This window comes from Pecten maximus, chromosome 7, assembly GCF_902652985.1.
Source record: "Pecten maximus chromosome 7, xPecMax1.1, whole genome shotgun sequence".
NCBI classification, from domain to species: domain Eukaryota; kingdom Metazoa; phylum Mollusca; class Bivalvia; order Pectinida; family Pectinidae; genus Pecten; species Pecten maximus.
Window position 1 is genome coordinate 24,837,751 of NC_047021.1, and position 22,601 is coordinate 24,860,351.

A 22,601-nucleotide genomic window follows, 5' to 3' on the forward strand; every position below is an offset into this window, starting at 1 on the left:
ACGGTCATACATACAGATACGGTCATATAAACAGGTACGGTCATATATAGAGGTACGGTCATACATACAGGTATGGTCATATATAGAGGTACGGTCATACATACAGGTATGGTCATACGTACAGGAACAGTCATACATACAGGTACGGTCATACATACATATATACAGGTAAGGTAATACGTACAGGTACGGTCATATATAGAGGTACGGTCATACATACAGGTACGGTCATATACACAGGTATGGTCATACGTACAGGAACAGTCATACATACAGGTACGGTCATACATACATATATACAGGTAAGGTAATACGTACAGGTACGGTCATATATAGAGGTACGGTCATACATACAGGTACGGTCATATATAGAGGTACGGTCATACATACAGGTATGGTCATACGTACAGGAATAGTCATACATACAGGTACGGTCATACATACATATATACAGGTAAGGTAATACGTACAGGTACGGTCATATATAGAGGTACGGTCATACATACAGGTACGGTCATATAAACAGGTATGGTCATACATACAGGTACGGTCATACGTACAGGAACTGTCATACATACAGGTACGGTCATACTACATACATATATACAGGGAAGGTCATACATACAGGTACGCCCATACATACAGGTATGATCAATCATACAGGTACGGTCATACATACAGGCATGACCATACATACAGGTACGGTCATGTATACAAGTACGGTCATACATACATGTATCGTCATAAATACATATATGGTCATTCATACAGGTTCAGTCATACATATAGGTACGGTCATTCATACATATATACAGGTAAGGTCATACATATAGGTACGGTCATATATACAGGTTCAGTCATACATAGAGGTACGGTCATTCATACAGGTACGGTCATACATACAAGTAAGGTCATACATACAGGTACGGTCATATATACATGTTCAGTCATACATAGAGGTACGGTCATTCATACAGGTACGGTCATACATACAGGTACGGTCATACATACAGGTACGGTCATACATACAGGTACGGTCATACATACAAGTACGGTCATTCATACAGGTACGGTCATACATACAGGTACGGTCATTCATACAGGTACGGTCATATAAACAGGTACGGTCATACATACAGGTACGGTCATACATACAGGTACGGTCATACATACAGGTTCAGTCATACATACAGGTACGGTCATTCATACAGGTACGGTCATACATACAGGTACGGTCATACATACAAGTACGGTCATACATACAGGTATGGTCATACATACAGGTACGGTCATACATACAGGTACGGTCATACATACAGGTACGGTCATACATACAGGTACGGTCATACATACAGGTACGGTCATACATACAGGTACGGTCATACATACAGGTTCAGTCATACATACAAATAAGGTCATGTATACAAGTACGGTCATACATACAGGTATGGTCATACATACAGGTACGGTCATGCATACAGGTACGGTCATACATACAGGTACGGTCATACATACAGGTACGGTCATACATACAGGTTCAGTCATACATACAAATAAGGTCATGTATACAAGTACGGTCATACATACAGGTATGGTCATACATACAGGTATGATCAATCATACAGGTACGGTCATACATACAGGTTCAGTCATACATACAAATAAGGTCATACATACAGGTTCAGTCATACATACATGAATCGTCATAAATACATATACGGTCATTCATACAGGTATAGTCATATATACAGGTATTAGGTACATTATTTAGACAATATTCAGTTTTTCAATACCAAATGAATGATAGATAATGATACAAATGTTTGTATCCGTTTTACAATAATGTGTGAAAAGTAAGGAATAATAATAATTGATTAATTAAGTATACAGATTTTGACCTCGATAACGATATTGCAAATCAATGATAATAGTACTTATATGATGATGATGTACAATCAAAAATACAACTCTCTTTCAAACAGCAATCAATAATGCGCACTGCATTTCCGTTCCAAATGAAAGTAGCTTATCTTCTAACAATACTTTTTAAAGATGAAAAAAATAAATTTTATATTTGAACAAACTCGGCCTCTGATATTACTTTCTAGATATACATTGTTTTCTAAGATCATTGAACATAGTATACACTGGATAACAAAAGACAATCATCTTCCAGTACTCCACAAACTGTAAATACTCTGTCATTATAAGGTATTGGTAAAGGTCTGTGTCATATACGACACGTATAGACAGGCATTTTTCATACTCAAATGTATCTGGGAGGTGGCATCAAGCCTGGCTCTTGTTGAACCTAGAGGGTCACTTTGCCCATTTTGCATGAAACATTTCTGACTCTCTGGTTATGTAAAGCATGTTGACATCTCCGGAATTTTGTGATACAAGCAAGCCCAAGGCCACGAGACAAGATCAAAGATAAAGTTTGGACTGGACTAAGCTGACCCCACAAGATGCCGCTCGAAACTCAACATTTCCTAATATTCTATCATGCACTTTTTAAGAATTTGTTTATATTACATGTATATTACGGATAACACTTTTTTTTTTATCAAAATTACACATATTAAGATCACTTTAGATATTGATTAATAATTGACTCAGTAATGCAGAAAAAAATGGTACAAGTACACCCGCATCATAGAGATGTTTCGTCCTTCTATATCTCGACAGTGGTGATAGGGACAGAAATCTAAGTTGGAGATCATGTATTTACCACTGAAAATCCACTCAATTATCTGTATTTAGGATAGTAAACATTTTTAAAGAAATGTTCATGTACACGTATAGATTGCGTATAGAACACCGGGAGCAAAACAAGTCAACCAGCTAAATGGATAAATAAAGTCCAGGGAGAATGTTTAACTTTTCCCTTTCTAGTTTAGTATAAAACAGTTTAGATTTCTAAATTTTGATTATCTCCCTTTAAACACTGAGTTTCAGCTTCAGGGTCAATATCCTCTGATCAGCCTTGCAGAAGTAAGCCTGGCAAACAATCTCCCAATCATTAAATACACCCTATACACTCTACTAAACCACGAACACAATTCCATGGGTTATCTTTATAATTTCCCAACTCACGCACTCGATCTCACAAGTAATTGTATTTTTACTACAGATAGTTAATAATACTCATTACATTTTACTGTACATAAATTAACAGCACTTAATCACCTGTAGTCAACTTAAAAAAATGACTTCATTAAAATACCAGTACATAGCTTAGTACGCTTCCGTGATCGTGACTGCAAGGAACTTTATTACCTCCCCAATACCCGAGTTTAACTTTGCTAAGGGACATCACTCTAGTCTCCATACCCCAGTAAATTACATAACTCGGGCCGTCAGACTTGGGTCATCATCACTCGTTCTAATGATCCATATCCAAGTAAATGACATTCTTAACCATCCAATCAACAAATTAATTGCAGAAGAGAAGATTAGGCATCACGTTGATCGATAAGATATTTTTCTTCTTGGATGAAATAATAGAGGTGAAAGACACTGAAAACATGTTGTCTAGTTGATAATCAGAGATATATAATCGACAATTCATGTTCCATTCTTTTCCTTGGGGTGTGTGATTAAACCTGAGTGTTACACGGTGTGTGAGACGTTATAGTAGACTTGATTGAATTATATCGGTCACAACGGCTTCAGTGACAAATTATTCCACGACGGAACTGACAAACCGTTATTTGGATTTTAAAATTGGCGTTGTCACCTCAACGTGCTTGGCGAATTACACATAAAGCTGAAATAATCAATTATCAGTTCGCCATACTGGATGTCTCTGTACCCATGTGTTCTATACCCCCGTGGACATGCTGAACGCTCTAGCTTATTTCTTTATAGGTAACTACCGTTCAGTTCACAATCACATGCCGAACAAGAGATTTAGGTCTGTAAATAAATAAATAAATACATAATAATGGTATTACACGGAGGCGAATATCTAATCAGACTGAAACAGCAAGATGTATGGTCAAGGTCATATCACACCAATATAACGACACCGAAGCCAAAAGTCAAAGGACTTGCAAGGCGAAAGTCGAGGTCGCATTAGACTATTAAAGCGACACCAGGCGAATGTTGTGTTAAACTAACGCATACGACCAAGGTCACTTGAGATTTATACAGTTATACACAAGGTCAATGTCACATTATATTTATACTGTTACACACAAGGTCAAACTTGCTGCATCAGACTAATACAGCGAATCTCAATGTGATGGCCGCATTAGACTAATAAGGCACACAAGGTCAAGGTCACATCGGCCTCTACGTACATATACAGTCATATCAGGTCAAGGTCAAGTTTTAGATTTATATCATAACACACAAGGTCAAGACTAAATTTAAACTATTACAACGATACAGATTATACTTATGGCGAAAAGTCCTAAACGTTACAAATTACATACTTTACATATAACAAATATTGAGCCTGGTTTATAGATGGTGTTGAAGTACCATATCAATATCGCTCTCTGAATCAGTAACATGGCAATTTGTATAAACCGTTATATTAGATTTTCAATAAGTGATATACCATCGCACGTTCTACACTATGAACCTTCACGTGATGCGTGATAAAACGGTCAAATAAGCCAACAAGTGGTGCCAATAACGGGTTCTTCACGGTCACTACGATCCAGTCTGTACGTGACTGTAATGAAGGTACAAGCTAATGAGCTCTTGTTGTAAGGACAACCAAACAGCTATGATAGCAATCTCTCGCTCATTAACGACTGCTGGGTTCTAAACGGTGGCTCGGTGTGTATACGTGTGGAACGAATCCCTTGTTTCCTGTCAATCTAAAACTGAGCATGTAGCCACACACGTCCATAGGCACGTGGATAGTGCCAACTGTGACGTGTAACAACACTTCCTGGTCACGAGTTGCTTGGCTGATAGGTAAAAAAAAAGATGAATATGAACATTTGTCTCTGTCATCTAAGTAAGTAACATAAAGTACCAACATACTCAATGCCAAATGTTTCAAATGGCTAATTAGAAAATGGACACTACACATCAATGTACAAGAACGGATAGCGAAGGAGCAGTATTGAAGACAAAAATACAACAAACAAACTAATAAAACCGCATAACTCCTATATATAAACAGACAAAAATTAAAACAATCAAATGCACATACAGTGTGTGCATTTGTGGTCAAACCTACTTACATGGCCGAATTTGTTCGAACCTCAAAGTAGATTCCGTAAATGAGTAAGAAACAAACATCAGCGGGAAAGAGACCAGTTATATCTGTAAGCGTGTGAGACAAAAATAAGTGATCTACATCAACAATTGACGAGGGTTATAACAGGTACGGGTATAGTTTGTTTTGGTGGTAATAGAATGGGCCACGCTGAATTAGAAACGATAAGAATCGATATACAGTATGATTAAGGTGAGTCCTCAACCGATTACATAAAGTACTTACAGTAATTACATTGAATGTCCTGGGACTAGATTTTACCGGAGGTCAAGACTAGAATTTATGACTGTACGGGGTTTCAAAGCTTGGCGTTATCACTGTAGCGGAATTCAAGGCTAGACATATACAACTGTACCGGAAATCATGGCTAAATCAAGACTATAATTGACTAGATTTCAAGACTTGATATTATCACTGCACCGCGGATGTCAAGGCTAGACATTATAACTGCACTGGATGTAAAGGCTAGACATTATAACTGCACTGGATGTCAAGGCTAGACATTATAACTGCACTGGATGTCAAGGCTAGACATTATAACTGCACCGGATGTCAAGACCAGACATTATAACTGCACCGGATGTCAAGGCTAGACATTATAACTGCACTGGATGTCAAGGCTAGACATTATAACTGCACCGGATGTCAAGGCTAGACATTATAACTACACTCGATGTCAAGGGTAGACATTATAACTGCACCGGATGTCTAGACCAGACATTATAACTGCACCGGATGTCAAGGCTAGACATTATAACTGCACCGGATGTCAAGGCTAGACATTTTAACTGCACTGGATGTCAAGGCTAGACATTATAACTGCACCGGATGTCAAGGCTAGACATTATAACTGCACCCGATGTCAAGACTAGACATTATAACTGCACCCGATGTCAAGACTAGACATTATAACTGCACTGGATGTCAAGGTTAGACATTATAACTACACTTGATGTCAAGACTAGACATAACTGCACCGGATGTCAAGGCTAGACATTATTACTGCACTGGATGTCAAGACTAGACATTATAATTACACCGGATGTCAAGATGAAACATGATACATAACGGGATTATACAAATCAAAACCCGGAACCATGGACATCAATGTTAACACCGTACATGTTTATCTGATTCTCTTATCTCAATAAATACCACCTATTTGCTTTAATTAGCAGATGTATCAATATTTTATTATCTGATGTATAAAACACAGTCTACTGACACAGATAACTTTGTTAAAATAAATAGCATATTATTGTAATGGTAAATATAGAAAAAAAAAACAATTCCAAATTGTCTATACCCAATGTTCTGGCTTATGCTAGTTTTATATAATATTTGTTTATCGTGATAAGTTCGTGACCTACAGGGTAGAATCATACTTATTATGTGCATGCCACTTAGTTACATATCATTGGAATCTATTTAGAAACTGAACACAAAGCCCCTGGAGACCGATGGATAATGTTGTTTAAACTGTTGTGTTGGTTTGTGGTCCACCAGCAAAGCGATTGTTGTTCTTTACCAATTACGACCGCGACAACGTTGTGTCATCCTGTCTGATTGCCAACTGCTGGTAATAGATTCCAGAGTCGACTGTAGCTGAGATACGATAGCCATTGATTAAAGACAAACTGACCAAATGTGGCTGGTCCAATATTGACGATACGTAACGCCGTCTGGAACACAAGCCTGATCCAAGGCTGACCGTAACATTTAAATAAGACCTAGCATATTTTGAATGGTCCTATTGGTAGTAGATCTTAAGTGAAGATCTTCACTGGTCCAGAGTTGACCAAATTTTGTTGTGTCATTTGTTATTTTTTATCATATATATTGACTAATCCGCGACCGACTATAAAGTCACGTGTCAGTTGAAAGTACAATGTATGTGAAAATAACGTCATGTGACCTTGGAACGAGATCTTTACTGATCCCTACTTGTCCATAATGCCGTTTCCCTCCCACAGTAAGACCCCTCACTCGCTTCTATCGGGCTAACAAAAGTGGTTAATGTGATTTGATACAACTTGCTTTGAAATTGTTGTAATATAAAATAAAGTTTATACATTTGACAATAACGTCACGTGTGATTATTACGAGATCTTCATTGATCGAGGATTTACTCTGACATAACGCCTTCTCATGGGAAGGAGAACATAACCGATCCGGGGTTTACCACATATTAACTGGTCCATGGTTACGTTTAATGTTTTGTCATTGCTACACATTGACTAATTCCATTATTGACCATGAAGCTGAATCGATAGTACTCATCTATAAAATGCCATGTGAAACAATTAAGCTCCCCTGTAGATATTAACCCTCAATATGTATGGCACATTGCTGCATTAATTGTCCAAAAGAACACAGTTTCACCATTATGAAAGAGTAAATATTTCTGATGACACATACATTAGATAAAATGTCATCCTCATTGACCATTTTGTACAGATAATGCATTGTAGTTAGAAACAATGAATTTAAACTTTCAACTAATCAGGGAGTAAATTCGTTGAGCTAAGGGGTTTTAGTAAACGTTTCCAGTAAATAAATTTGGTGGCAAGTTTTTTTAAAGTCATTTCCGTTGATTTGACATATTGAAATAGATGTACGAGTTCGTTTTTTGTAAACAAGTTAGGTTTCCAAGTTTACACTTTAAGCCTAGTAATCTGTCCATATACTCCAATGCGCAATTAAGTTTAAAAAGGCAGAAACCAATTACAAGCACGTCACTTCAGTATGCTGTGGATCAACTATTTTCCTGGACCATTGGATTGGACTATTAAAACTTGTCTCAGTTGATAGGCATTTCCAACAAAGGGGTTAAAGGGATAGGGTTGTGGCGAGGATTAGAGGAGTGGAAAGAATCAGTAAATAATTGGGGCGCACAGAGGGTATAATACTCAAATAGTGTTAAGTTTTAAGTACAATGCATACCGACAGTTAGGCCTTTAGGGAGCAGTATGGTCCAGAATGTCGCTAACACGACAGTGCTGGTGATGTTTCACCACCTTAAAAACATTTCCTCCCCCGAGTGATATCACTTTCTAAACGCTTTTATAGGCGAGGGTCGTTGTAGTGATTGTCCTTCACCAACAGGAGTGTCTAGTATAAATCATAGCTCTACGGGACTGTTTCTATTAGTCAATGTGAAGTACTCTATGGGACTGTTTCTATTAGTCAATGTGAAGTACTCTATGGGACTGTTTCTATTAGTCAATGTGAAGTTCTCTTCGGGACTGTTTCTATTAGTCAATGTGAAGTACTCTATGGGACTGTTTCTATTAGTCAATGTGAAGTTCTCTTCGGGACTGTTTCTATTAGACTAGTATTAGTCAATATGAAGTACTCTACGAGACTGATGTGAAGTTCTCTATTGGACTGTTTTCTATTAGTCAATGTGAAGTTCTTTATGGGACTGTTTCTATTAGTCAATGTGAAGTTCTCTACGGGACTGTTCCTATTAGTCCAACCTTGGAAATACCACAGGACATCGCCGAGCAGTCCATAACATGTTTTGTCAGGTCCATGGAATCTGATATTTACTCCTGCTAAAAATAGAAATTATGTCATATGTCTGAGATAACCTCCCGATGATGTGAGGAGGTATTTTAAAGGAACTTTCATAGCTATTTTGTGTTTGTTTGTTTGTTTGATTATTTTTAAATCAACATAAATCATATAATAAAGTAAATGCAGAATTAAGTTTCGGATAATCCATGATGATACGGACCTGTCCTGAACTTTATCCCCCTCGGCTTCGGCCTCGAGGAATACTATCCAGGGCAGGTCCGTAAAACCATGGATTGTCCTCAACCAAAGTCTAATTTGTAATGCATTCTATACAATCACGTTTATATGTAATCATTCGACACAATCACATTATCCCATTCATCGGTCAAGTACGTTTTTAATTAGTTGACACATTCTTGCCTAGTTAAATATTTTCCTTCCCCTTAGTCTTAGATGTATCATTTGGCGCCAATCTTCACAATTAATTTTGATTTTCACATCATTTAATCAATCAAATTATAAAACTAGTATCTCATCATCACTTTGGTTAAAACTTTCAACTGCTGCAGTAACCGTTAGAATATCAAGTATCATATGAAAATTGAATTTCGTTCCTCTAGTAATTTACTACTGCTCATCATCAAATCTTTAATTATATCGGCAGCAGTCATTCCACAAAAACGACAAACCCATGATTTAATTGCTATGCTTCGAAGTTTAAGGACTTAAGTGGTTAGAGATCAATATTATCAAACAATGTTTTTCTAATTGTTTATGGATTAAACAAAAATCTTTAAGGTCTATTCTTAGACCTTTTTTATCTCTCCCTTCTTCGAGTTTTGAATTACATTACAAACATTCTTCGACGGGAAAAGTATCCATCTTTTATATAGAGATTACACAATGAGACGTTGTTGTATATGTTATTTCTGTCACTCTAGTTATTTATTTTTCAAAAGTTACAGAAAACACGAGCCTTGGGGAGCTTTTTGAGTACCTTTAAAAAAAATAATTAACGAGAGGGAAAGAAATAGCATAGACGAAAACAAGCATGATTTTGTGTGACCTGTTTCTTTTACAACAGAAACTATTCTAAAAATAAATTGATTTGTATCAACGTGTGATCTTTTCACAATATCAAATAGAGTGTAAGGATATGACCTAGGGTGAAATGTCGCTAATTGATATGCAAAACTAACATTTTTGGAATGTATGGAACTATTACAATCTATTACGAATCATAACGGATAATAAGCAAGTTTATTATTTTGTAAGCAATTAATTTATTGAAATCTATAGAAAACGTAAAAGATATAACAAACGCAATCGGGAACTACTTCTGGTGCGTTATTCATTTCCGGGATCACGGGAAGTGACCTCCAAGTGTTAGCCAATCAAAACACATTTAACCACATGATTAAAAAATAGTCCCGGTCAAAGATCACCGTGTCAACCAATCAAAACGCATTAAGAGTTTATTCCACGTTTGGTATAAACTGAATGTTATTCATCAGTTGTAATTAATAGTTCATGTCTTTGGAGTTGAATAACACCCACTTATTTGGGTAGAAAAAATGTTCAACAACTTCAGCTGGTATTTCATGGCAATATTCATAAGATTAAATGTAATAAAATGTCAACAGGTTGTATGGTCATGTGCATAACATCAAAGTGTATAATTAAAACATATCTTCTGGACAATTTCAGACTTGGTATAACACAACCTTTCACAAAATAGCATTTTGGATTTGTCTACTTTTCACTGATCTGACCAGAGCCCGACAGAGAAGACTGTAGAGTCTAGAGGTGAAGATAACAATAAGAAGAAATATATCACAGAATACCTCCGTGAATGACCGAGAGTCTGAGATAAATTACTCCCACGTTTAACATGAGAATCATGCGGTACAATACACTTCCAAATACATCTGATCAAGCATCACCAAAATATGGTACATTTTACACAAGGTATTTTCCTACTTTCATTTCTGATTACAAGTGAGCTTTTGTTTTCATTATATGTTAAGAGTCATTCGCTAGTGTAGTCTTCCTGCTTTTAGCAAGACTACTTTATTTTTTCCTAAAGCATGTTATAACCGACATGTATAAAGAACACGTCCATTAGGACATCACTCTCCTTTTACCACACTCTTGTCTTACACGAACTGTTTTTACTGTGAGACGATGTATACCTGATTCCACAGCTAGGCAGCTCCATTGTATATGTTCGATACCAGATTCTACAATTTACTTTTCATGTTTGAGTCATTGTACAGCTTTGAGAAAAGTTCATTCTGCCAGATTCTACATAGCAAATGCTTTCTCGTTGTCTAAATAAACGTTAGAATTTCGGCCATTATAGTAATTGATTATAACCTTTTATAACCTTTATTGCTGGAATAGAACAAGGCTCTTTACAAAACCCAAACCGACATGGATGGAACAATATCATTTTTGTTTATATATCATGTCTTCTATTGAGTAAGTAATATTCAAAATCATTCTCTACAGCTGATGGAAATGTTATTTCTCAGTAATTAGCAGGCATGATTGTCTTCGTTTCCTCCTAAAAAGGTTAATTGTTAAATGTTTGAATGACCTTGGTATACTTTCAAATTTAAAAATAAATAAAAAAACTTCTATGTAGCGTAATAAGTAATAAACTATTACCCTTAAATATCATATGTTCATGTGTGACAAAATCAAGGCCATGTGCATTTTTCCTTTTAGCCAATTTGTTTTTACTTATAATATCTGCCACATTAACGTTATAAGTACATCATCGTTTTTTCTCCTTTCTTGGAAATAGTTTGGATAACCTCACACATACATGTAAGTGCGGAAATTATTGTTTTATAATAGCGATCTGAGAGGTAGGATCCCCATAGGTTATACTCAGCTTACATTACCTGTCGATTCAGCCATTTGGTCATTGCCTATATAATACGCTGTTTATACATTTTTGGTTTTTCTATAGTTTTATTTTTACAATCGTGTAGAAAAAGAGAGACTCATTTCGACTTCAGCAGTTTCCCGTTTCTCTTCATATTTTCCACTGACTTCTTTTTCCACAATTCCCTTTTTGTTTATACATATAAAACATACTAATAATTCCGATGCACCCTCCACCTTCCCTCGTTAATTCTGTATGTTGTTCAAAGTGAAAGTGGTGTAATTTATTGGTTTTGAAGCAAGACCTAAATTGGATTGTTTTTTTACCACCACGTACATTCCAGAGGCTAAATGCACCCCTTGTATCAAATGATTGCCGTAGTGTATAGTACTATAATACTCTACGTTGTTAAGAACTTCATCTGGCATATAATGATGGTAGGTACGTTATTCAGTTTAACACTTTCTTGTGTCATCAGTCTTATCAAAATTGAATACACAGTCCAACATTTTTACGGTGATATTTTCAAGATAATTAGATAAAATGATATATACACAGAGATATGATAAGACAAACAATGGGGACATAGTTCGCTTATTCTACATTTGATGACATAATTTAATAAAAGAAATAATGACCTGGTTAAGAGGTATACAGGTATGTTTATCTCAGTCAATGTGTATTATCTGATAGGTATACAGGTGTGTTCATCTTGGTCAATGTGTATTACCTGATAGGTATACAGGTATGTTTATCTCAGTCAATATGTATTACCTGATAAGTATACAGGTATGTTTATCTCAGTCAATGTGTATTACCTGATAGGTATACAGGTGTATTCATCTTGGTCAATGTGTATTACCTGTTAGGTATACAGGTGTGTTTATCTCAGTCAATGTGTATTACCTGATAGGTACACAGGTGTGTTTATATCAGTCAATGTGTATTATCTGATAGGTAAACAGGTGTGTTTAGCTCACTCAATGTGTATTATCTGATAGGTATACAGGTGTGTTTATCTCAGTCAATGTGTATTATCTGATAGGTATACAGGTGTGTTTATCTCAGTCAATGTGTATTACCTGATAGGTATACAGGTGTGTCTATATTGTGTGAATCTATCTAACCTGCCTGGTATATAGGTGTGTCTATCTTGTGTGAATCTATCTAACCTGCCTGGTATATAGGTGTGTCTATCTTGTGTGAATGTGTCTAACCTGTCTGGTATATAGGTGTGTCTATCTTGTGTGAATGTGTCTAACCTGTCTGGTATATAGGTGTGTCTATATTGTGTGAATCTATCTAACCTGTCTGGTATATACATTTTGTAGGTGTGTGTATCTTGTGTGAATGTGTCTAACGTATCTGGTTTACAGGTGTGTCTATATTGGTGAATCTATCTAACCAGTCTGGTATACAGGTGTGTCTATCTTGTGTGAATGTGTCTAACCTGTCTGGTATATAGGTGTGTCTATCTTGTGTGAATCTATCTAACCTGTCTGGTATATAGGTGTGTTTATGCTGTGTGAGTGTATCTAACCTGCCTGGTATATAGGTGTGTCTATCTTGTGTGAATCTATCTAACCTGTCTGGTATATAGGTGTGTCTATATTGTGTGAATCTATCTAACCTGTCTGGTATATAGGTGTGTTTATGCTGTGTGAGTGTATCTAACCTGCCTGGTATATAGGTGTGTCTATCTTGTGTGAATCTATCTAACCTGTCTGGTATATAGGTGTGTTTATGCTGTGTGGGTGTATCTAACCTGCCTGGTATATAGGTGAGCTTATGTTGGTAAATCTTTAATACCTCCATGGTATACTTCTGTGTCTATCATGCTAAATGTTTATTACTGAGAATACCAGAATATACAATACTAACTGTTACACTTGATATACACAGTTGACTGTTATACTAGAAGGTCACATTTCGTCACAGCTATCTGTATACATAGTTGATTGTTACACTAGATCGTCACGTTCTGTCACAGTTATCTGTATGCATAGTTGACTACTACACTTAGTTGTCACATTCTGTCAGTTACTTAAGCAATGAACAGTGGTTTTAATGTTGTTATTGTCGATATGGCAGCAAGATGTATGGTGGGAAAATGGCATGGGAACCCGTTAACAACATTAAAACCACTGTTTAATACTTATATTTACATTGTCTTACCATTTCCGTCAACTTTGAAAAAAACTGAACCAACAAAAAACATCCTGCCTTTCTTAATGTCACATGACCCACTTGGTGTTATAGGCGTATGGTGGCAACTGCCTCTTAGCATTGTGTCAATGGGGAAATGCGGAGCAAATGTAAATAGATATATATAGTCGGATGTTACACTAGATGGTCACATTATGTAAGTTACATATATATAGTTGGCTGTTACACTAGATAGACACATTATGTAAGTTACATATATATAGTTGGCTGTTACACTAGATAGTCACACTCTGTCAGTTACATATATATAGTCGGCTGTTACACTAGATAGTCACACTCTGTCAGTTACATATATATAGTCGGTTGTTACACTAGATAGTTACACTCTGTCATTTACATATATATAGTCGGCTGTTACACTAAATAGTCACATTCTCTCAGTTATCTGTATACATAGTCGGCTATTACACTAGGTCGTCAAATTTATCACAGGTATTTATTTGTATAATAAGTCAGGATCTTATAACTTTGTTACATTGACATTTATATGAGCTTCATGCTTAACAAGGATTACCATTTTGACTAGCAACATGATACTACATAGAATGTATACTAGTAAGGTGTTCGCTATTGTTATATTTTTAGCGTGAATCAGTATGTAACAATAGGTCAGAGGTCAAAGCTGTAAATATCTGTACATTGGTGTATAATGACCTGGCGTATTTTACATTACATGAACACTCGGCAGAATGTTATAACATATGTTCTGGTGATATGTCAAATCCTTTCTGTATATTTAACGTCACAACATTCCCATCAACATTGATACTCCTACACAGTACTAACTTAGATCGATAGAGCTGTATTTTGGAACAGCTTGAAATATAGCATGTCGCATGTTTTAAGTACTTAGTTAGTGATTACACAGTTGCAAAATGTGGAATCGTGTTTCAACTTTAAAATGCCAAATCCTTGAAGCAACCTGGTTTACGCGACACTAAAACAGTATCAAACTTCCAGTGATATGAGATAGAGTAAAAAGTCAATAAATAAATGAATAAATAAAATATATTACACGTACCTGAGACCGATTTGGCAGTTTGCTCAACACGGAGTCGTCAATGGTGAAACCCTTCAATAACTTAGAGTCCTTCTTGGTCCGGTTACATTTCCGTTGAGACATGTTGTTGACGTTAGTGTACAAAAGAGATGTGGACAGTTGGCTGTCGAACACACAATGGTTGAAGCTCACAAGTCCGATTTAATGGGAACGTTCTGGCACTGTATTCCTCCGGGTCATTTCGATAGTTCAGATTGTATATTCAAGACCAAATTCGTCGCCTGCACATCTTCAACTGCAGCGCAGCCACTGCCTGATTATCCATTCATAAGCCAATGTGTTATTATTACTTTAGCTAATTTCTAAAAGTTAATTGGTTAGGAAAAACGGAAGAGTTTGTTCAGGCTGTGCTCAGATAACAATTAAGAGTCTGTAATTAAGATGTGTTGGTTGCGACGTTTGAAATGAAGAAAGGTATTTGTCAGTTTATTAGTGGTGCGTTTTACCTACATTTAACACAGTGAAAGTCACTCAGCGACAAGTCGATAACCATTTAAACGTCGATAGATCCCACCACATACAGACTAATGATACGTACTGAGACCAGTGGTTTTAGTAGTGGCCTGGTACTGATCGATGGCACCCCCTACCACTATACACACTGCTGCTATCACCATTAAAACATCTAACTACATTTATAAATTTTCTTCCAGCGCTTTTGTCACTGATTGCGTAAAACGAACATGAATATTTCTTCTAATCAACTTAGAAACTACTTCGATCTATCCTGTTTATAATTAGTTTTTAAGTGTAATATTAGAAATGTGTGTACAGGAGTTGTGATATTGACAGTGTTTTACTATGATAATGTTGGTGTGGTATTGCTATGATGTAAAAGTTTTATGCAGTGATGTAAGTGCTTAATTGTTATAATACAAGTGTGTGTTAATGATGTAAATGCTTTAATGATGTAAGTATGTTAATGTTGACAATGTTTTATTGTGATAGTGTTCATGTGTCATGATGATGTAAACGTGTTTATTACAATGATGTAAATATGCTATTACAATGTAAACATATTTATTTCAATGATGGAAATATGTTATTACAATGTAACCGTGTTTATTACCATGATGTAAACGTGTTATGATGATGTAAATTTGTTATTACAACGTAAATGTGTTATAACAATGTACATGCGTTATTACAATGATGCAAATGTTATATTACGATGATGTTAATGTGTTATTACAATGTAAACGTGTTATCACAATATAAGTGTGTTATTACAATGTAAATGTATTATTACAATGACGTAAATGTGTTCTCACAATATAAGTGTGTTATTACAATGTAAATGTATTATTACAATGATGTAAATGTGTTATTACAATGTAAGTGTGTTATTACAATGTAAATGTATTATTACAATGATGTAAATGTGTTATTACAATGATGTAAATATGATATTACAATGATGTAAATGTGTTATTACAATGATGTGAATATGATATTACAATGATGTAAATGTGTTATTACAATGATGTAAATATGATGTTATGATGCTTAAAATAAGTTCTCACTGTGATGTAATTATTTAATGACGATCCTAATGACAGTGTACAATGACACCTTGAAAATTATAAAAATCTATTGTCAGAGAAAATTACCTTGTAATACATTTTACATCCTAGTACATATCCGGTAACAATTTACACAGTAAAAGTAGGAAGATTATCTTCCTTTTCCCTAGGTCGCATTGGGACATCCCAAAAGCCAATCATCTAAGCCACCACCATCACTGTGAGCCCTAATGCTCTTAACATGTCAGCCACAAATCCCAAATTCATATCCATCGTTCCAAGAATTTCAATATCACAGCAGCTATATTCCTCCGGTGTGAATCCAAACTATGAGTTTGATCAGTCACGGTTTGAGCTCATCAATCCGGGCCGGTTTCCTTTGTGGTCATAATACACAACTTAAGCTGACTGTAGGCAGCATATTAAAATGTTCTCTTCCAACCGAAGAACCTGATTCCCGCAAAACGTAAAACCCATACGCAAAACCCGTAATCCTGTAGCAGATTTGATATATTACAATCCAATATCCGAGAAAATGCCTCTCAAATCACGGAGACAGTTCCCCATAAACATCCTATTCCTTTGCAGCCATGTATATGGAAAGGGTAAGGCGGATTACCGGGCTATTAGCTACTGCTCCTCCTCGGCGATACCCGTCACTTTATTTCCCTGGGCCCAACACGTCCCTCACTGGTTGCATATGTTAGGCGACGATTTGATTAAATGTGCCTGCCTGTTTGTGGCTACCATGTGAATCCCTCGCTAGTAGGTGTTTTTGCACCCTGTACTCGATGGTCGTGTTGGCGATAGCAGAATTAATCAGCAGCAAGGCCTGGCGGGGGTATGAGCCTCCTCACCAGGTACATGTACAATGGTTCAAGGCTCTATATAAACTGTTTTACTGTCAAGTGCTGCTTGCTTTAATCTTAGAAAGGTGACCCTTTTATAATCATGTACTATGTGTTTGTAATCATTTTTTTTGCGTGGTTGGTGGCTTTCCATTTACATCTTTAATATAGTTTCCAACGTACTTCTTTTGTTTCTAAGTTCACACAATGTACATACAGTAGTGGTATTGTTATCACTATCTATGTGTATTGCCGTGCATTTGATTGTCGATCTTCTACAGTGTTGCTATAACGGCTGGTCGTTTACAACTTAGCCTAGTACCCAACATTGAGTTAATACGTGACGTCTATAACATAAAAATGACAATTCCTCATTGTTATAGTCAGGAATGGTAAACAGCTGCTCAGCAGTTGTAGCAACATGCATAGTGGGTATATGAATATAGGAACTGATTGCTGATACTGGAACACATCCGTCAAACACTGATTTATTTGCTTGATTAGTCATAGAATCAATCCCACCGGTCATATTGATGATACATTTCAAGTGTAAAACAAAAAAGACAAAAAGCGAATCATGTCTATACAAATGTATGCAAACAGATACGGATGACGTAGACTGATCATTATACGGATACAGTGTAAAGTGGCAGCTTATTCACAATGCATTATTCTAAAAACTTAAGTGTATCACACTATCGCCATTGGCCGTGAGTCCCAAAACCATTAGGAGTGTCAAATGTAAATGATATCGTCATTGAAGCTCAATATCGATAAAAAGGACAAAACGGATAGATTGAAGGATTGACCTTTTAGTTTGTTTAGGTTATGGTCTCATAAATCCTACTGAGTACGCGGTTAATTGCGTAAACACAAAGCGTTGTATTTACGAACACTTTACCTCGTGCTTCATCGGATTTATGAGATCATTAGCTAAACCAAATAAAAAAGTTAATACTTAAATTTATGATACACGAATCTCCTTTTACCAATAACAGCATTTAAGACGTAAGGTTTACACATTTACCTTGTGTGGTCAACGTTTATAATTATTTTGACGTCAACTTTGTCCATGTATAACAGCCATTTGCGAAAGCTGTTAAAACCGACCACTTTCTCCAACAACTTTTAAAAACAGAAGAAAGCAGTTCCTGCATTTCAATATTCTTCATTCACATCAAAACGTAATACTTTACTTATTGCAACAATTTCACATCTGTCTTAGTATTTATGACATAAAGTATATGAAATTAATATTAAAATGAGGAATGGCGTCTTCTTCTTCTTCTTCTTCTTCTTCTTCTTCTTCTTCTTCTTCTTCTTCTATATATTTACATATATTCATACGCGGCCAACTGTATTGAGAAATAAACAGACTTGCTCACTATTGAATAGGTTTATCGATATTGAAAGAGTGACAATTGTAAATATATGTGTATGTACAAAGACTTCAATAACATGTGTTCCGAGAGTGATAGCTTATTTTGCTTTAATGACGACACCCGCTATGTAGTTAGGTCTCATTATCAAAAAGAACATTATTCATGTCACAAATCTATTAACCCTAGTGATTAAAGAAGGTGGTACAACGATTGCATGTTATAATTACTGTGTGGTGATCAAAACTACAGAAAGCGAATGAATGCCATGCACAATAATAACGTGTTTGTGCGACCTGTTTATGCCACAACAGAAAAGTTATTTTGAGGATAAAATGACGTGTTTTGTGCCAACGTTTTTTTCTTTTCACAATTCAGTAGAGGCGTAAGGATATGACCTTTAAAGAAAAATGTAATTAATATGCAAACCTGACAATTTCGGAAGTGTATGGAAATGTTACAATTATCACAAATCAAAACAAATATTAAGCAAGTTTATTATTTCAAAGCAATACACTGATAGAAATACAAATTTAAAAAAATGACAAAAAATCATCTGCGAACAACTTCTTATCCGTTGTTATTTCCGGGACCTCGTGAAGCGGTCTTCAAGCGTTAGCCAATCAAAACGCACTGAACCACGTGATCAAACGTTGATTTGAATAACACGACCTATTGTGGTAGAAACTACAGTTAACGTAGTGCCTCATACGTGTGTGATGGAATTTTTTTACTGATATATATATATATATATATTGTAATATGCACTTTCATATTACATATGCGTACGGCATAAGCCATATTGCATTACGTGATGTCGCTATATTAATCATATACTACCACAGTAAGACGTTCAAGGAACGTGACGACAAGCTTTGTAGGACGTATTTAAGTTTTCACGAGTGTCCTCTGATTGGAGCTATTCTACCTCGATCTACTCAGCACTTCATTACTCCCAACGTACATCCATACACTTATAAACCAAGGAGATATCATTACAACCGCTGATACGATTTATTGTATATTATTAAGACTGACGAATGCCCGCTCATCCAATGTCGAGTTTCGGAAGCAGTGGGTTCCAGACAAAGGTCTGATTTAAATGATTTCCTGTATCTAGTGTATTTCACCAGTAAACCAAATTTCATCAGGAAGATGCATCTTATCTTCATGACGCTCAAGAAGGCATCAATGATTGATGCAGCACGCATGTGGGTTAATGTTGCATTTATAATTAAAAAGAACAAAAAACGTCATGTTTTAATATAAATTCAATATTTAATGATTTCCCGGTTAGTTCTGTTTGTTTTTTTGATCGGATTTTAATGTTAGGTGTCCAACGTCTTTATCGGGATGTTTTCGTAGTTCCTCGTGTTCTCGCGTGGTCACGTGACCGGCACGAAGGACTACATTAACACTTGGTCGGTAAATATGGCCAGAGCACCCGACCAACGTATTTTGTCGTACAAACAAATATGATACACTTATTCATCGTGCTAAGAAACCGAGAAAAAGTGCTGTACATTCTTCTATTTATTCAAGTATGGTTACATAACGGCGTTATAAACTGGTGTTAATTGAAGAAGTGCCGATTAATTGACTACTTTTTAAGTAATTTTGACGATGTTTGTCATTTTCATAAGAATGTACAGCACTTTTCGTTGTTCTCATACAATTACCTTCACGCTCTTACCTTTTTCATAAGTATTGATTTATGGTAGTCGGGTGCTCTAGGACGATTCATAGAGCAAGTGTTAATGTTCATTCTCCAATATTGGAACTCTTCAGTGTTTTAAGTATCGAAATCGGCATATAGAAACGAACAAACGTTAATAAACGAATGCAATGGATCTTAATTAATTCAATTAATTATTTATAGATGATTTAAAAAGACATAAGGTATAGTTAGAAGTTTTCGGCTGTACACATGCAAGTTTGTAAATTCGTCACTGTGATGAAACCACCGTCCTCGTCGTTGCCATGACAGCCGATCGAAGCTGCGATCACGAATGCACTGACAAAGTAAAAGTTGAAGTATTTTTCGCAACATGCGGTTTAAACTTAAAATTACATTCACACCTCATATTGATTGGGGTTGTTTAATCATACCTGATCAATTGAATTATCAGAAAACTAACAAAAACACTAAAAAACACACAATGAAGCCTTCGTTTCAGGCAGTGCAGACACAACGCGGGATCTGTAAACAATGTGACGTCATTGGAATGTACAAGTTGCAACAATGTACAACAATGTATATTTTACATGAATACACTAATGAGCAACAAAACGGGACGCAACATTAACCCACATGCGCATGTGTGAAGGTCCGACCGTTTTTTTTTACAAGAGTCCAGTTCCTCCTTAGTGAGAGGTTTGTATTGTAATCGATCATCTATCAACCCGTTATAGATCTTACCGAGCGATGTTAGACATTCCACCAGTTATTGGTAACCTTGAGGTTATGCTGTACTGCTGGTGCCAGTTCCCTACCTCTAAACGTTAAATGTCTTGTATGATGTAAATTTTCTTTTTTGACATATGGAAGCATTCGAGATCGCAATTCCCTATAAAGGCATTTTTTCATCCTTGTACATATGCCATTTATCAAGATAAATCTTAATGGTCGTATATTTTTTTTATATATTTTTCAAACTAATAGTTTGTATTATATACAAATATCGGATGTTGATGGTAAAAGGGAATTTGAAGAGATGTAGAATGAAACAGACATTGAAAACATCCAGGGTCATTCCCATGATCCCTTTGTGGTATTTTTTTTTATCTTTATATGAAGTTAGGCACGGTCGGTGCCGTTACTATATCTGCTTGATATCGTTTGGAGAACATAACATTTTCAGGATTTGATCGAGATTTACCTGACAAATGCATTTTTCTAGAGCTTCTGAATTGCCCTCGTATCGATTTTCGAGTTTGAATTACATTTTAGTCAAAACGTCGGTGATCTTGTTTTTATCAACCTTGTTATTATCATTCTATTTTAAAGTGTGTTTATATTTATCATTCATATGTCCATTGTCTGTAACATTTTCATGGATTTTGAAATTATTTATAATACTCTACACTAAAGGATTATAAAGTGTTTCTTTATGGGAACATTTTTATAAACCTTCATTTGAAAACAAATACAAAAAGGGAACAACTAACAAACGAAACTAAAAATCAAATTACAAACTTAAAAAAAACGTTAATGATTTATGGCGATAACAGTAGTGTATATATCGAGGTGTTATTATTGTCATGTTACTATCATTGTAATCGCCATTGTTTTGTGGGCAGATACAAACCATTGCTATGTCTGGTTCGCATTACAGTGTTGACGGGTTTAGTAGTTAACCAGACGACGACATACCGTATAAGCTGATCAAATGCTAAAGATCTCCCGCCAAAAGTATCATTAATGTGTCAACAATACTGGAGAATACGACATGTTAACAAAGATTTATTCTCTGTCAGCCGATACGAGGGGGGAAATTCCAGCGAAATAAATATTCATGAAAGAGAGAAACTTAAAAAAAAAAGCCAAGTAATGCAAATCAAGAATAATAATGACAACCTTTCTGTAAAAAAACAAACTAGGGTCATTGTGAACATAATGCCATAAAGTCCGTTGATAATAGAACAGGCTCGCTAGCCATTCTTCCATCAAAATGTCAATAAGCTTGAGAACTTAAGGCACCTTGGCATGTAATATTGATAACCATGAAGAAGTTAAATTACTTCACAGGGTTACCCCGCGGTAGCAAGGCTAAAATATAAATAGATCTCACACAGGTGGTATATGACGCTGCTCACAATAACGTAACGTCGTCATTTTACGTTCTGTGGCCATGTCGTAAATTATTACGTCAACAATTTTGACGCACATTTCAAGGAGCATTGTAAGAGCATTG

General features: G+C 35.9%; 1 protein-coding gene across 1 annotated transcript in view; it reads right to left on the reverse strand.

Annotated features, from left to right (window-relative positions):
- The window catches only part of LOC117330336 (pleckstrin homology domain-containing family G member 7-like), a 78,624-nt gene extending 62,623 nt beyond the window's left edge, over positions 1-16,001 (reverse strand). Inside the window, exon 1 of the mRNA XM_033888548.1 lies at positions 14,899-16,001. Within this exon, the coding sequence (XP_033744439.1) occupies positions 14,899-15,000 (102 nt within the window). The 5' untranslated portion in view covers positions 15,001-16,001. The remainder of the gene's footprint in view (positions 1-14,898) is intronic.
- Between the last annotated feature and the right edge of the window lie 6,600 nt (positions 16,002-22,601).